Source organism: Echeneis naucrates, chromosome 19 (genome assembly GCF_900963305.1).
Source record: "Echeneis naucrates chromosome 19, fEcheNa1.1, whole genome shotgun sequence".
In the NCBI taxonomy this organism is placed as follows: domain Eukaryota; kingdom Metazoa; phylum Chordata; class Actinopteri; order Carangiformes; family Echeneidae; genus Echeneis; species Echeneis naucrates.
The window spans coordinates 859,473-875,914 of NC_042529.1; the positions used below are offsets into that span (position 1 = coordinate 859,473).

Genomic DNA, 16,442 nt, shown 5'->3' on the forward strand with positions numbered 1-16,442 from the left:
AAAGTGAGCAGTGGTTTTTCTGTTGTGTGGCAGCAGAGACTTTAAGGTTTTTTTGTGTTTGTTTGGTTGTTTGTTTTTGGGTTTGGTGGTGGTTGTTGTTGTTGTGTTTTTTTTTAGGGGGACAGTGAGTTGAAGTTCATGTTCAGTGACTCGGGTCAGAAGACTGCTTGACGTCTGCTGAAATGTCAGTGTTGACTGAAAAGATCGCTGAAACCTGAGCAGAAGGTGACAAACAGTCTGATCCTCGTTTAGTTTGGACAAAATAGCTGTTCTTCAGCAGAATCAGGTGTGGGGGGGTCAGTGCTGCTGCTGGTGTTACTCAGTTTCACTGCTCAGGGCCACGCGCCTCAGTCAGGTCAGCGACAGTTCACCGTTTCCTGTAGAGAGGAGTGCAGCAGTGCAGCCGCGGGGTTTCTTCCTGTCATCAGCAGGAGGAGAAGCAGAACTCCAGTCTGACCGGCTGCTGTGGCTCCAATTTGATTTTTTTTAAATGGAGGCTCTGAGCTTTGTGTTTGGAGAAAGGTACGGCTCCTTATTAATTCATTAGAGGCCCAGAGGTGGCCTCTCCTCTGGGGAGTGATGGCAGAAATGGCAAATGTCAGCCATTAAATCACGCGGCGTCCAGGCGGGAATCTGGAACCGTAATTACAGAACATTATATGACAGTAAACGGAGCACACCCCGGCCAAGGCCAAGGCAGCAGGACCGTTCAGGTGTTTGACTGGAGACGATAATCAGCTCCTGCCCAGCAACTCCACACATCTGACAGAGCTACCTGTGCAGGTGTGCCACGCCCCTCCACCAAAGTCAGAGGGGGTGGGCTCCTTTTTGGAGCATCTCAGAGCTGAAATATTAACGTTGACAAGCAGAATCCCAAACAAGTTTGTTGTTTTGTGAATCAGACAGCTTTGCGTTTTCTGTTTGTTTTCAATATTATCTGGCAGAATAAAATAAGTGAAACTCAACAGCAGAAAACCGAAGCCCCCCCCAGCCTCCCCCTCCACCCTGCTGCTGAAACAAGAGATGCTGAATGTAATTTTTGGATGACTCACACTGGTGAGGGTGTGTTGTAGTGTGTGTGTGTGTGGGTGGGTGGGCAGTGTCTCACGACTTTGTGTGTGTGTGTGTGTGTGTGTCTCAGCAGTCATGGTGAACTGTCGAGCGGCTCACACTATCTGAAAGGATTCACGCTTCACACCAGAACATGTAAATTACTGAGGGAATTCACCGTCCGCCTGTGGATTCAAACGTGCAGTAACACCCCTCCCCCCCCCCCCCGTTTTTTATTTTTATTCTTTCATTTTAGATGCTGCACACTGATGGTTTGTCGCCTGCTGACAGTGTGGGTAAACTGTGTCCCCTCACATTGTTGTGGACGCTGAACAAACACCATCTTTGTGTTTGTTCGGGGTGTTTTCAGCCGAGCGCTGTAATCCCACCGGCGCCACGAGCTCAGTTCTGCCAAAGGAGGCTGGAGCGTCGAGGCGAGGCCGGATCAGGACTGCTGGATGTGTTTGATGGAGGGAGTGGATTATGGCGGGATCAGATGGTCAATTGATTGGTATTAGAGCTTTCTTTGTGCGGTGTATGTATTCATCTCTTTGTGTATGCCCATCTGAGTTCCTGTGTTTTGGAGAGAGAGTCGAGTGAGACGTTCGACGCTCGGATGGGCTCGGGCTGATGTTGGTGAAACCATCTAGTAAGGTTTATGGAAGTTTAGAAAATCCAGATTTTTGGAAATGAAACGGGTCAATAAACTGACCGTATGATTTAGATTAAAGGTCTGTGCGGCCTAAAGGTCAACGTTAAAGGTCAACTAACCAATCAGTTGTTTGTCGAATGAACAATTTCCAGCTTGTTAAATCTGAGAAAATGCTGCTTTTCTTCATTTAAATTCAGTCCTCATCTTAGACATTTAACTGCTGGACAGGGACTCAACCGATTCAGTAGCAGGAATAATGTAAACGTTCCCAAAGATGAAGGTTGGAGAGAGTCGGCTGTAGAGCTTCTCTCTCAGGTTCAGCTCGTCCTCAGTCTGGTCTGGAGGCAACCAGATCCCTCTGAGGGGGGGTGTGTGTGTGTGTGTGTGTGTGTGTGTGTGTTACGCTGAGACCAGTCAGCGTCCTGCAGAGATCTGATCCAAAAAAATCCCTCCGTAAATATTGTCACATTGTCACCGGGGGGGGGGGGGGGGGCTGTGAGTAATACTACTGAACACTTTATCCCCACAGTCACACAAATACAATCTGTGAGCTTCTTTTCATTTCTTCCACCAGCTGCAGGAGTCCAGTTGTTGTCTTCAGGATAAACTCCGGTGTTTCATTAACGCTGGTTGGGTTGTGTAATCCGGTTTTCACCTGTTGTTGTGCGTTCTGCAGCTCGTGAGCCGACAGCTGTTGTTGGAGGCGGAGCGCTGCAGGTGAGCGGCAGGACATCTGCTGCATCTCCTCCACCGTGTCGGCAGATTTCTTATTTTCTTTTTTTCTCTGGTTCAGGGTTGAGATCATGTGAGGTGAAACGGAGCCCACAGGCTCGGAGCTCATGTGGAAAACAGAAGCATATTGAATCCAAACGCACCGTGAAGGCAGAAATTCTCCAGAGTGAGCGTTTCCAAACAGCGATTCCTCCTCTCTGATTAGTCACACTGCCTTCACCTCTATCGTCTCAGCAGCATCACTGTGGTTATGTAATGCTACTCTAACCTGCTTTAAGAATTGAATTAGGGCGGCATAGTGGTGCAGCGGGTTCGAACCCGCGGCTGGCGGTCTCTGTGTGGTGTTTAATCCGATGATGGATGGATGACAGTTAAATGAATTGACTGTGTGACTCTCCCAGCTGCTGCTGCTGCAGAGGTGTCTGCAGAACAAAATGTCCTCGACCGTCTGCCTTTAAAGATATTTGAAGCTTCAAGGTTTTAAAACTTCTCACAGATGACACAAACTGTCTGATCGTGTTGCCCCCCCCCCCCCCAGTTGGGACATTTATGTTCAGGTTATTTAGACCAACAGGGCTGTTAATGACACAGATGGCCGGCGTCGGTATCTGTGGTGAACGTCAGCACATTGGAGAAGTTATCTAAGTGAAGCTGGAGGGAGAGGGGGGAGTTGTTGGGGGGGGGGGCAGATGGCAGTGGATGAAAGGAAAGTTACTGAGATGGAAACAAAGAGGACTGAGGAGACAACAGTTTGGGTCCCGGGTGTTTTTTCTGGGACTAATTAGACTGAAATTAGGGGGGGGGGGTATTCTGCTGCTGTGCGTGTGTGTCTGTGTGTGTGTGTGTTTTTAATTGGAGCTGTTCCTCCAGAGTGACATTTAAGTTGAAATCTGAGGTGTGAGGAGGAAAAGGAGGCACGATGAGGTGAGCTCGGGGATTTACAGCTGAAACATTACCTCACTGCATCACACACATTCATTTTGTGCCTTTTGCATAGCAACTGTGAAAATGAATGTCATTCTTCGATGTAAGCGTTCACGTGTTTGTGATCCAAACAGAAATTGGAGTTGTGAGGGATTCAGATGCGTCACTCTGAAGTGATGACGGCGATGATCTGCTTCCCTCTCATGGCGGCGGAGGAGAGTCCTTCCTCCGCTGCTCTCACCTCGCCTGCTTTCCTCTGGTATGAGCTGAACGTGAGGTGAATAAAGATGGGGGGCCCCGTCATGATGGGGGGGGGATTCCAGCACTTCCATATATGACGCCGGAAGTGCCCCCTCCTTCCCACCTCACTCTGAAGCTACGTCCGTGGAAGAGGGGGCGTTGACTCTGCCTCTGCTTTCCTGCACGCAGATAAGAGCTCATCTGAAAGGGAAATTGACTGAGAACAGACACACACACACACACACACACACTGCTGGATGTTCATCTCCTGGGGGCATTGGAGCAGTGCAGCTTTAGCGTGGTAATCGTCACACTGACTGAGCAGAGGCAAATAATGTCCATTTCCTGGGAAACAGAATAATGAAGGAGAGCAGCAAAAACACTAATGAACATAATGTTCAAACATCAGATTATCACACACACACACACACACACACTGCTTGTAGAGCAGAAATGTTGTCTGTGTGAAAGTGGACTTAAACCTTCATTCTATCTCTATGTAAAGAGAAGTCAGCCTGTGTTGAAGTCTATGGGAAAATGTCCCTCCTCTTTTAAGTTTATTGGCCTGTCTCAAGTTTTAGTCTTCAATACAACACGATCATTTTTTTTAAATGATGCTCCATTTAGAGGAAGGAGGGGAGGGGATAGTGGACGGGGCTACTGTGTGACTGACAGACTGTCCCACCCAATCAGGACAGAGACCAGATCAGGTCAGCTCCACCTTCTCCTTCCAATCTGGTTTCTACTGGTTGAAAAAACAAAGATGGCCGTCCACTGTTGAGCGGGTCTAACATCAAATTGAACCTGAATCAGATTGAGTTAAAACCTGTTTCTGTACCATTTACGTCAGAGACCGAACTCCATGCTGCGCTTTACGTGTCAGTGAGGAAAATGAATATTCACAGGTTGACTGACTGACTGAATTCAGCTCCGTAGGATCTGTCTGGAGGTTCCTCTGTAGCCACTCGGTGCTGCAGGGCTGCCTGCAGGCATCCGCATCGACAATCAGCTTTCAGGAATGAACTGCGAATGAGCAGTGAGGTGCAGCACAGCTGAATCTCTCTCTGACACGTCACCTCAGATTACTGCACGTCTCTTCCTGCAGTTCAAAAACACTTTTGAGTTCCATCTTCATATATTCACGTATTTTTGATGTCTGAATGATGGCTCAGGAGGTGAAGCCTTCAGCTTCAGCCTTCACTTTGATCCACGTGTGCTGTTTTGGAAAGTTTTAATGAGAGGTCATGGGAAAGAAAACACCGCCCGGTTATCAGGGAAAGTTTGTGATAAAAGGCAGGAGAACAAAAACAGAAGGACGTTGGAATGCAGCTTTAACTGGTGAACTGGAAAGAAGCCTGAGAGGAGACGTAAACAGCCCTCTGAGCATTTTGGGCTCTAAACACCACAAATATATCTTCTTATGGATATCAAACCTTGAAACTAAGACGGGGAGTTAAAATATGGACCTTTAACCGAGTCGAGGTCACACGTGTTTGTGTTTGATCGCAGCTTTACTTCCGCTCTTTGATTGACAGCTTTGTGTGTCGATGCCAAATTGCCTCTGTGCTGTACAGTACATCAGTGTGTGACTGATGAGTGTTTATACACCGGCTGACACTCACACACCGTGAGGAATGGGAGTGTGTTGGTTATAGAGACAGGACGTCGCGCACACACAAAACTTGATGACAAGGGGTGACCTTCACTCGTGAACGGTGGCCAGACATCCCAGAACTGCGCTCAGACCTCCTTGTTTCCAGGGTGACCACCTGAGTAAATGTCATTGTGTGTGTCTGTGTGTGCGGTCTAGTTAACCTTCATGTCACAACAAGAGTTCACACGTTTTCCAAACTGCAGGAGAGCTGAGGGTGAACTTTACTTATCACACTGAGGCTGTTGACCGTGCTGATTTATAATGATTCTCCAGCAGCTGTTTATATAAGAGGCATTGAACTACACACGATGCGTTCAGTGTCAGGTCTTTCTTTTGTTGTTGTGTTTTGTTTTTTTTCTGTTTATTTATTTTTGTTAGGAAGAAGTTGAAGAGCTCAGTTGACCAGCATTTAGGTATGGATCCATTAATCAGGTCTCAGAGTGGTGATGAAATCAGCCTGAGGTCAAACCCCCCCCCCCCCCGCTGGTTAATCTCTTTGGCAGCGCTCGGCGCAGCAGGTCCTAATGGTGCCACATGGCTCGGCTTTACAGTAATTTACACCCCAACATGATATGAACCTGCTGCTGTGTGTGCAGACTCTGACTCACCTCACACACTCGTGTCCCGCCGCCAGCCAACACACACACACACACACACACACACAGAGGCTTCCCCTCACCATCATTGCAACTAGGTCACAGTGTTCTTATGAAGCTGTTTGTTTTCTTGCCTTTTGTTCTCAGGTGTTGTTCACGTTCTCACCTATGTGGGTCTCTATACAACACCAGCCGTCACCTGCTGTACTACTTTCTACCTGCCTGTTAATCTTCAGGTGCCCCCCCCATCAGCTCTATTTTCCTCCGACTTCCTGTGTTTCTGCGTCATCCTACTTTCTTTCCTTCGCTGTTTCTCCCGGTTGAATACATTTATCAAACATTCAGGGATTTCACACGGATTTGGACATTAATGATTTTAGTTTTTCTCTGATAAAGGGGGGCCTGTGGCACAGAGCACTTTCTGTCAGTGATAGATTTTTACGTTTGTCTTGTATATATTTAGATTTACTGAGAAGAAAGGCAGCTTTTTGACTTGAAGTTAACAGTGGCTGCTCCTTTCAGGGGACATGAGTCCGTTCTGTCCTGTAGCTCTGATGGATCTTAACCTTGTTGCTGGGCCCTGTAGCTGCTGCATGTTCAGTCTCCTCACATTATCTGCGTGCTGCAGCCGGGGGGGAAATAAAACGCTGCTGAGTTTCAGCAGTTTGCGTCTTTCCTGATGCTGAGTCATAGAGTCTAATGTAAAACTAATGTGTTGATCCTCTGAGAGCAAGTTGGAAACTAGAACGCGATAATCACTCGTCTCCACCAGGATTAACGGGAAACAAAGGTGCATTCACTTCCACCGCAGCCGTGGGAAAGTGTTCACAACACACACCTTCTGCTTCCTGTTATGAAATCAGGTAATTGGAATTCTAGATGAGATTGATGGGGAAAAACAAATGCATTACTCTCCATGTTCACTCGATCCGGTCTGTTTTCTTCAGGACAGTATGATTAAATGTAAAAATTTAAATGATGCTGCCATTTAGAGGAAAATGGAAATAAAGCAGGGGCTGGGTTTGGGGGCGTGGCTCTGGTGTGATTGACAGACTGACCAAGATGGCTTGGACTCTTTTAAAAAAAAAAAAAAAAAAAAAAAAAAAAAACAGCCACAGGCCAACCTAACCCCCCCCCACCCAGAAACTGATGCTACATGGCAGCGAGTTGTAGCTGCCAGCACAGGGCTCCGTGAACAACTACATATGAGCATCAAACCGACACAAACAGGATTTCATTCCAGAGTTACACACACACACACACACACACACACACACACACACACACACACACGCTTCCAGGATGAGCAGCCGCTCCATCTTTTGGAGAGGAAACTTGTTTTCTTCTTCATGTGAAGATAAATATTTTAGACCTGCAGCGCGTGTGTGTGTGTGTGTGTTTCCACCCCCCAGAAAGGTCTGCAGTTCACTGTTCAAGTCTTTCATTTCTTTGGTTTTGAAAACCAGAAACTGTCTGTGTAGTTCTTCTCCCACAAGTTTAAATTAGCTTAATCAAAATGCAAATAACTGTGTCATTATTTTGATTTGTGACTGGAATATGACAATAATAAAGCAGGTGGTGAAACAGGCTTTTATCTTATCCATTTGTAGATATCTTTAAAGGTTAATTTTGTTTGGTCCTAACTCATCTAGTTATTTCGATAATATTTGTCTCCCCTGTGTGTGGGATGATGGGAGATTTCAAAGTGTTCGGTGATTAGCTCCGTTGTGGCATTCAGCCTGCTCCTGACTGAGAGCCAGGATATTTAAAAAGTGCTGCCTCAGTGATACTGAAGCTGCATGAGGTGCTGATTAAAAGCGGTGCATCATCGTCTGAGGTCAGTGAAGTCAAATCCCTGAGTGTCTTATCATTGTTTGTTTCAGCAGCAGAAGTTTGCGTCCAGCTGGTTGTTGTACTCGTTTTTGGCTCCCACATAACCATTCAGAGATGCAGCACGTTTATGAAAGTGCCCCCCCGACCAGATGCTGCAACGTGACGAGACAATCTGCGTCTTGGCCCTTTTTTTTTTAATTGACGAAGGGTGATTAGTGAGTAAATTAAAGCACATGACTGAAGCAGACAGGAAATGTGAGACAAAGAGGCGTTTGCTCTGTAATCCCTCTCATTTCCCATGAACTCTGTCAAATATAGCCTTTCATTCAGTGGAATGCTAATCAGCCTCCGTCCCTGCAGCTGATTGAATGTGGATTAAACCAGGACCAGCCAAGTTAATGATCCTATTAAATCATCCCCTAAACCTCGTGAGCACGTCGTGACGAAGGGAAAACTCATGAATTAGTTCGACGTCAGCATGTGCAGGGCAGAGCTGCAGCTGATTGACAGGTGCAGCCAGAGGAGACATTAATCTCAGCCCTAACAGGCTTGTCATGCATCTGCAGAGCAGATTTATGGAGGAAAAACAGGCTAAATGTGGAACTTTCACTTGAAAACCTCCCAGAAAGTGAATAGCTGTGAGAGGAAAGTGCACCAAAATAAAAGTCCTTTTATTTTGAAGGCTCAATGTGGATTTTAAATTTCACACAAACATTTAAATTTCATTTAAAATGGTGAAAAGCATAAAGCTGCAGTTTCTTTTTCAGAAACAAAGCTCTGGTGCTGCAGAGGAAACGTTTGTTACCTGAATCTTCCAGAAATCAGCGTCTTCCTGAAAAAATGATTTCGCCGTCACTCAGCCTCGGCTGGATAAACTTCCCCTGATCAATCTGTTCACGTGTCAGAGACATCTGAAAGTATTTGAGTGACATCTCAGTGGAGGAATGTGATGCACGAGGCTGGACCCCCCCCCGTCTGTTTATTCAGACATGAGAACTGGGCCTCGTCCCATCTTCTATTTTTGTTCTTTTGTTGATCGTCCTCTTTCTTCCTGCCAAGCGGCGGAGCTGCTGCGGCGATGGATGATTACTGCTGCTGCCTCGGCTTGTTTAGAAGCTGACGCCTTACGTAACAGAAAATACACCCAGAAACTGGTGTGGGGGGGCAGAGAATGGGAGTATAAATAGGTTTGTTTGTCCCCAAAAGTGCTCAAAGAAACACCACTAACCTCCTTTCAGTGTGTGTGCAGTTGCTGATTATGACTTCGGTCTTTGTGTCATACTGACTGTTTTCTGAAGCGTGCGTTTGGACCGTCATGATGTGGCAACCTCCTCTCCGTCCCTCTGTGTTCTCTGAAATCCCACTACAAGTTCAACCAAAGCCGACGGTGCAGCGCGGCTAATTAGCTACAAGCGCTTCCACCATTTTTTTTAGACTCTGTTCCCTCAAAGGTCACCTGAAGACGATAATCTGAGTTTGTGGGGGATTTTCCTTCCGTCCACAGACGGTGATCCTGTTTCTCTGACTCGGCTGTGTCAGTGTTGGTGTTGAACCAGGTGTTGATGAAAGGCCGTCTGGTTATCTCCCTCATCTGTTCTTCTGTCTGCAATCCCACTCGTCTCTTTCTTTCCGCCTTCGTCGTTTGCAGTTCGTGTGAAGAATTCCTGTCACTTCAAAGTGGAGGAATGAAGTCGGAGGCAGAGGGGAGAATTGCTGATTTTTAAATTGCTGGGTTTTTCTGGAGAAGCAGCAGAAGTTAAAAGGGCAGCTTGGACTGAGTGGGAGGCTGAGTCACTGCAGAGACAGACAGTAAAGCTCATTAAACATTTCTTCTTCTCTTTCCTTTCAGTTATTATCCAGGACTCAGACTTGTTGTGTAGTCACACACTTCACTGCCTGACTCAAAGCCCAACACACTATTTATCGTTATCTATTGTGATAAAATCACTCAAGATAAGTTGATGGTGGTGAATTTCCTTCATGAATAATCAATAGCCCCATCAAACTGCTTCCAAAAATCACTACAAATCATGATTTAAAAATTACAAATCATATTCTCCAGGACAAAGCGGACATGATTGTTTGTTCCGAGACCAAAAAGGGATCACAGTTCATTTCTACATTTTACATTTTTTATCCCATTGAAAAGTAAAAACAATCAACCCATCCAAAGTGGGTGAGGGTTAGTGACTGTCTCTGATCTAAAGATGAGTGAGAAATTATTACTTTGTGATTTTGGGTAAGCTGTGGCCCAAAAAAAAAAAAAAATCAATCAGCCGGAGCAGGGGGGCAGAGTTCAGTGACTGTTGGGGAGTTGACCGGTCCAGATCTGCTGCTGAGCCGAGGGAGTCGTCGGCCAAAAGCAGGTTTTATTTTAATAGAGACAGCAGGGGAAGTGAGAGGTGGCAGCGCCCCCAACAAACACACACACACACACACACACCCTCAGTGACTTGTCCTCTTTCTGTTTTTCCTTCTTTCTCGTCCTTTTCATCCTCCAGTCTTTGCTGTGAGCTTGAAACGAACCTCTGCTGCTCTCGCTGTCCTCCCTGTTGGCTCAGCTGGCTGTGTGTGAGAGAGAGGAGCTGCTCAGCTGTAGTATCTGATATCACTGGTTGTGTTGGTGTCTCTCCTCCTTTGACTGACCCGACGTGCTTGTTTTTTTTTTTTTTTTTTTCTAGTCCATCATGGAGCAGTTCAATCCCTGCCTCCGGAACTTCATCGCGATGGGAAAGAGCTACGAGAAGGCGCTCACCAGTAAGTACACCGGCCACCACTTGTACCCCCGTCTGTCTCCGTCCTTCCTCCGTTCCTTCCTGTCACTGTCTGAGCTGCTGTTCTGTTCTGTCCTCCTGCTTCGACCCGAGCAGAGACGAGGGGTGAAGGCGACCCAGATGCTCGTAGATTCCTCAGTCACAATAATGTCCCCTGGAAAACTGAACTTTTCCAGAGATGACACTCTCGGGTTGATGTCGTACCCCCCCTCATCACCCCCCCCCCCCCCCCCCCCCCCCCCCCCCCCCGCTTTCATTGACAAAATCTCATCAATCTTAAATGTCTGCCTTTAGCGTACATCCTTTTTTGTCGTTGCTTTGTGTGTGTGTGTGTGTGTGTGTGTGTGTGTGTGTGTGTGTGTGTGTGTGTGTGTGTAGCCCTTGCTGAAGGTTAAAGACAAAAGCATTCGAAATGTCTTTGGGGGGGCTAAGTGGAGCAGAAGTCAATGGGAAGTGGAACAGGAGGCGTCATGAGAATAGGTGTTCCCCGCGGAGCAGACGAAAGGAGAACGGACGCCACCGGTATCCAGGACAAACGTTTAAAAAAGACAGACAGGGAGAGTTAAAGGAACAAATCAAAAACAGACGCATCAATAAGATTTCCCTCGTTGCCTGCAGCTTATTTTAGTTTTGTGAGCTTTGATTAGAGTCGCCCAGTCGGCATAATCATGCTGCCAGATTCAACGCTGTTAGCACGTACGGTTCTGCAGATCAGAAACAGCTGTCAGCCCCTTTATGTATTTTCCACCATTCTGCCTGGAGGTTATGAGGACTGCATCGTGTTTTCAGATGAGCCGCTTCATGCTGCGTTCCCGTCCACGCGCTCAAAGGAGGGAAGACTCCGCAGAAGAAGGCCTCGCTCCAGTCCTGATGGATGAGGCTAAAAATAGCCCTGCGACTCCCTGAGCGGGAAACACACTTCATCACTGGCAGGCAGCTGCTGACGAGCCTTCACGTGGATTCTATCTAATAACATGTAAAAAGAAGTCAGTGTATTGTAGTCTATGGGAAAATGTCCCTCCTCCTCCGAGTTTATGGTCTCAGTCTGAAATACAACATGATCCAACACGGTCCTTTTTTTTTTTTTTTTTAAGGATGCTCCAGGGGTTAGGGGGCGGGGCTACCATGTGACTGACAGACTGAACCACCCAATCAGGAGCGAGTCCAGAACAGGTTACATCCACCTTCTCCTCCAAATCAAATGAACACGATGGCTGACAGACAAATTTCAAACTGGAGGCTTCAGACCGGCAGCTCACAGACTGATGGGTGACATCACCGTGGGTGGAGGGTTTGGTCTGGAGGGGCTCGGCCTAAAGTCTGTCTGTAGGCGGACTCTGAAGCCGGAGAGCAGAGCAGGTGTGACAGGAAATCCACATTACAGCTGCTGTCTCATCGTCGGTCCAACTCTGTATATTTATCCATGACCTTTCTCAAAAACACGAGAAGAGAAACATTCAGCCGTTTTGGTGGAAACTGGAGCAGCGATAGCATCAAATGGAAAAACACAGGATGGATTTTTTTACAGTCCAAACACAAAGACTGATTCTCTGATCATCTGCTCCACCGTTAGGCGTTAAGTTTTCAGCAGTAATTTAAGTTGGTGTTTAGTTGTCGGCACTGTTGCTGCTCTAACTTTGTGTCTCTGATCTGGTGCTGCTGCTGCTCGAGTCTGGACTCTTAATGAGATGATATAAAAGCTGCAAATCCTGCAGAAGCTGGAGCCAGAATGTTTCAATTTAGAATTATTAATTTCCAGTGTTTTTTGTTTTTCCCTAAAACTTTTGATTGACGCGGTGGGATCATACTGCCGCTCTCAGCTGTCATGTTTGTGTTTTATTTGCTCTGACGCTCTGTATCGGCTTTATATCACTGTTCTGATCCTCTTCAGACTCCTGTCTCTCTTTCTTCCTTTCTTCCCCCGTCTCCCTACGTCTGTCACTTTTCAGACGACAAACAAGCAAAGCGTCACCTCAAGCTAATCCCAGCTCACCTGCTCCCCCCTCCTCCCTGTTGAGCATCGATTCAATTAGCCGCCACGCTCACCCGGGCGTCTTCACCTCACCTCGACACCTTCATTTCCCACCGAGGCTTTACTCAAGCTACACTTGAGGAAAGCTCAGATTTCCTGCCTTCGTCTTTGATAAAGAGGTGACAGCAGAGCAGGCTGTTTCACAGCAGCCTTATTGAAGGAATGAAATTTTCCAGCATGTTTACAGAGCCAGCGGCCGGACGCCGGCTTCATTTCCAGAGCAATCGCCTCCACGGCGTCTCCGAGGACTCGTGAGAACAGCTAACTTGAACTCAGAATAGATCACCATTGTTTTCCAGGTCACCCCCCTCACTGTCTCTCTTGGGTTTTTCACAGCTCTGTGATAAACGCAGGCCTCATCCATCCGTATCTCCACGTGACACGTGTCCTCTGTCAGCCCGCCGCCGCTGCAGACGTACAACAGTTTGAATGGCAGTGTGTTTGACACACACAGACTTTTTTTTGCTTTGTTTTTTTCTTTTGCTGTTAGCAGATGCTACCATGGTGTTGTCAGGGATTTCTCAGCTTCAGTTCACACTCTCAGTGGTATCTGGCCATGTAAAATCAGCTTCCTTTTTCAGTCTGGTCTGCGGACTGTTGGTGGACCACAAGTGAGAGGTTTTACTGCAGTGTTGAGTTGTGGTGCGTTCAATGACATCTGGACAGCGCTTGCTGAACAGATTGACTTTATGCCTCAGCCGACCGGGAATCGAACCCCTTGCTGCTTTGCTTTTCTAATCTTGAGTTTCCTGTTTCCTGTTCGGTAAATACATCAATTCAAGCTTCACCACAAAACCACTGAAGTTGTATCACCGTTGGTTTGTGATCCAGGTGGTTTTATTTTAAGAAAAACTGGTTTGCGGTCACATCTGCTGTGTCCCTCTGAGAGTTTTTTGATTCAGAATTAATTGGTGATCATCTGAGCAGGTTCTGAGAGCCGCTCCAGTCTTCTCTGACTGTCTTTGTTTGTCCTTTGTGTCTTCTTCTTGTGGTGTCTTTTGGTGTCCGCTCACAGAGACACGTGCACGCTGTCATGTACAAAGTGAGATGATTTGCCGCAGCTGCCGACGTTCGTCATCTCACCAGGTGACGTTGATTTTGGTTTTGGCAGCTCCGATCGGCCTCAATCTCTTTTTTGGCTCTGAGCTAAATAATTCAACACATTTAGCCAATCCAGACTCAGATCCAGCATGAAACTGGCAACCAAAACCCAGAGACATCATGGTGGCAGAAGGTTCCGAGATAGATTAAAACTTCGAACCGTTTGCATGGCTGGATACCATTGGAGGCCAGACCACAGTGGGTTTCTGTGATTTGGGTGAACTAATCCTTTTTTTTTAGATAAAGGTTTATACCATTGTAATTTGTGCTGAACACAGACTTTGCTTCAGATTAGCACGCTGCAGCCTTCTGTTTCCTGTAGTTGCCTCCATAGAGCTTTTTCTTTTCCTGCCTGGTTTTCATTTCCGCCTGCTGCTCTTTATTTCCTACACCCAATCTTACCTCTCTGGGGGGAGCTGTCGGGGGAGGGTTGCAGAGCTGAAGAAGACTTTTCAACTCTGCGCCCCTGATCTGATGCCCAATGCTTCCATGTTTCCAGGTGTCACATATGCTGCAAAGGGCTACTTCGACGCTCTGGTGCGGATGGGCGAGATGGCCAGCGAAAGTCAAGGCTCTAAGGATCTTGGTGAGTCTACGTAGTGGCTGTAGCGCCCCCCTGGAGGGGTGGCGGGGGGGTTGAACAAGCAGGTTATGGATGGGGTGGCTCGTGCTGTAGAGCAGAACCAGCTGATGACCAAACTAAAACCAGACACACACACACACACACACACACACACACACACACACACACACACACACACACAAATATAAATATATATATATATATATTTACAGTCTTTTTAAGACTGTGTGCAAATGTCAAACACGGTTTAATCAGCTGTTTAATGCACTTCAGCGCTGATTAGATTTATGATCCCACATCATACACATTCACCAAAGGTAAAGTTTACTTCACGGCAAATGACACGTTCACAAACTTCCCTGGCATTTCACATTTCCAGTGGCACACATCCTGCGTTCACAGTGAATCCTCTGTGTAGTGACAGCAGTCTCACGCAGTGTGTCGTCTGGTTTCAGCCGGATCAGCTCTGGTTCCGCTCATAATAGACTTGTGTTGGTGAAAGTTCTGGCAGATGCTCAGGTCGGAAGACGGGCCTGTGTGCGTGTTTGTCGCCCCCCCCCCACTCTCCCAATTCAAAAGTTGAGTGACAGTTGTGGACCCGGGATCGTCCGGGATCACTGCAGCCTGTTCATTCCTTTAGATTGATGGTAGCAGGCGTGGACTGAAGCAGCAGAGAAAAAGGAGGGAGGGAGGTGAGGCAGCGATATGGGGGGGGGGGGTATAAAAGCTGGATTCATTATTCATGGGGAGACCTTTTCTGGTGCTTCCTTGCACTTCTCCTGGAGATTCCTCATTTCATTTCCCCACTCGGCTCAGTCTGAACACTGAACAGCTCGTTGCTGTCCCTCCATTTAGCTCCAACTCCACACCGATTCTTTCCATCCACTTAAGACCTTAAAGGCAGAGAGCGTCAACTGCTTCCTGCAGATTTAAAGTTGAACCTCCAGTTATTGAAAAAACATGTGAAAGTACAAAGTAAAATCATTTGGCTGTTGTGAATAGCTCTTTGTTTTCTGCAGCTCATAAAACATTAACTTTCCACTAATCAGTTGTGTGTTTCTGTGAAGTACTTTGTAATTGTTGTTTGAGGAAAAACAAAAACACGTTTGTATAAATCATCTCATTTCCATCAGCTCCGTTGTTTTGTTCTTGCAGCTCACCGTTTTCGGTCGTGCGTGACCTTGTGTTTCTCTTGTTGGGATGCCTGTTGTTTATTTTCGGTGGGGGGGCAGTTCTTTCTCTGGCAGTCCAACCATGACTCAACAGAACCCCCCACGCCTCGTGCACTGACAGACCAGGCTGTGCAGAACGGATTGATGCTGTCTCCGTATATCCGTGGCGGTGCCGCGTGCAGACCGAAGGCTGGGCGCGCTGCAGATGCTTCTGCATTTTCTCATTACTGTTGTTGAGACTCGCGGCTTCAGTTCATCACCTGAGAGAGTGCAGTGATGAAAAAATGACAGGTTAAAGTCGGCGGGTTCTTATAACTGCAGGGTGGGGATGTGTGTGAGGCCTGAACTCTCCATCCGTCCACTGCAGCCAGCAGGGAATCTGTTCCTCCACAAATTCCCAGCTGCTTGAGAGGCGAAAAACAACAACAGGGAGAGATGAACATAATCGAATTAACGGTTAAAACGCCATCAGGGCAGCTGGCGGGGGCGGATGGGAGGTGGTTTCTCTGCCGTGAAGTAACGAGCCCCTCTCAGCCTGCCGCTGTACACCGAAGAGACACGATGGCGGCTGCTGGTTTGTTGAAAGTATTTATTTCCCTGTCTGGCTCGTGCAGAGGAGGTCACAGGAAACAGAGCGCCATTGTTGTGGGATGCGCTGAAAAAACTCCCAGGTGCCCCGGCTTATTAATTAGCAGATAACAAGGGATGTGTGTGCGGCTGTGTATTTCCTCAGCAGGCGTGCGAGGACTCGTCCAGCTCATAGTTTTAATTGGGCTTCGTTGATGGAGAAAACAAAAGAAAAAAAAAACAGACTGAATTTACAGAAACTCACTCAGACTGAAGTCTGATGGGAACGTTCTGCCGACTCAGACCGCAACAACGCAAAGAATCAGCAGCTAACGCCTTTAGCAGGAGTGGCACGTGGCGGCGGGAAATCACGTTGACGTGTTAGACTCAGACCGAATGACTACACACTTCATCATTGTGAGACTTGTGTTCACACAGATGCTCTTGTTCGTTGTTGTTGTTGTTGTTGTTGTTGTTGTTGTTGTTGTACAGTTACTCTAAACAAAACAAAGAAAAAAAAAAAAAAAAGCAT

The 16,442-nt window shown here is 47.1% G+C and overlaps 1 protein-coding gene across 5 annotated transcripts in view; it reads left to right on the forward strand.

Annotated features, from left to right (window-relative positions):
- baiap2b (BAR/IMD domain containing adaptor protein 2b) overlaps positions 1-16,442 on the forward strand; it is a 42,868-nt gene that overhangs the window by 805 nt on the left and 25,621 nt on the right. For all 5 annotated transcript variants that reach the window (XM_029527193.1, XM_029527192.1, XM_029527195.1 and 2 more), the window contains exons 2-3: positions 10,363-10,438; positions 14,088-14,174. In XM_029527193.1, coding sequence (XP_029383053.1) covers positions 10,363-10,438; positions 14,088-14,174 — 163 coding nt within the window. The remainder of the gene's footprint in view (positions 1-10,362; positions 10,439-14,087; positions 14,175-16,442) is intronic.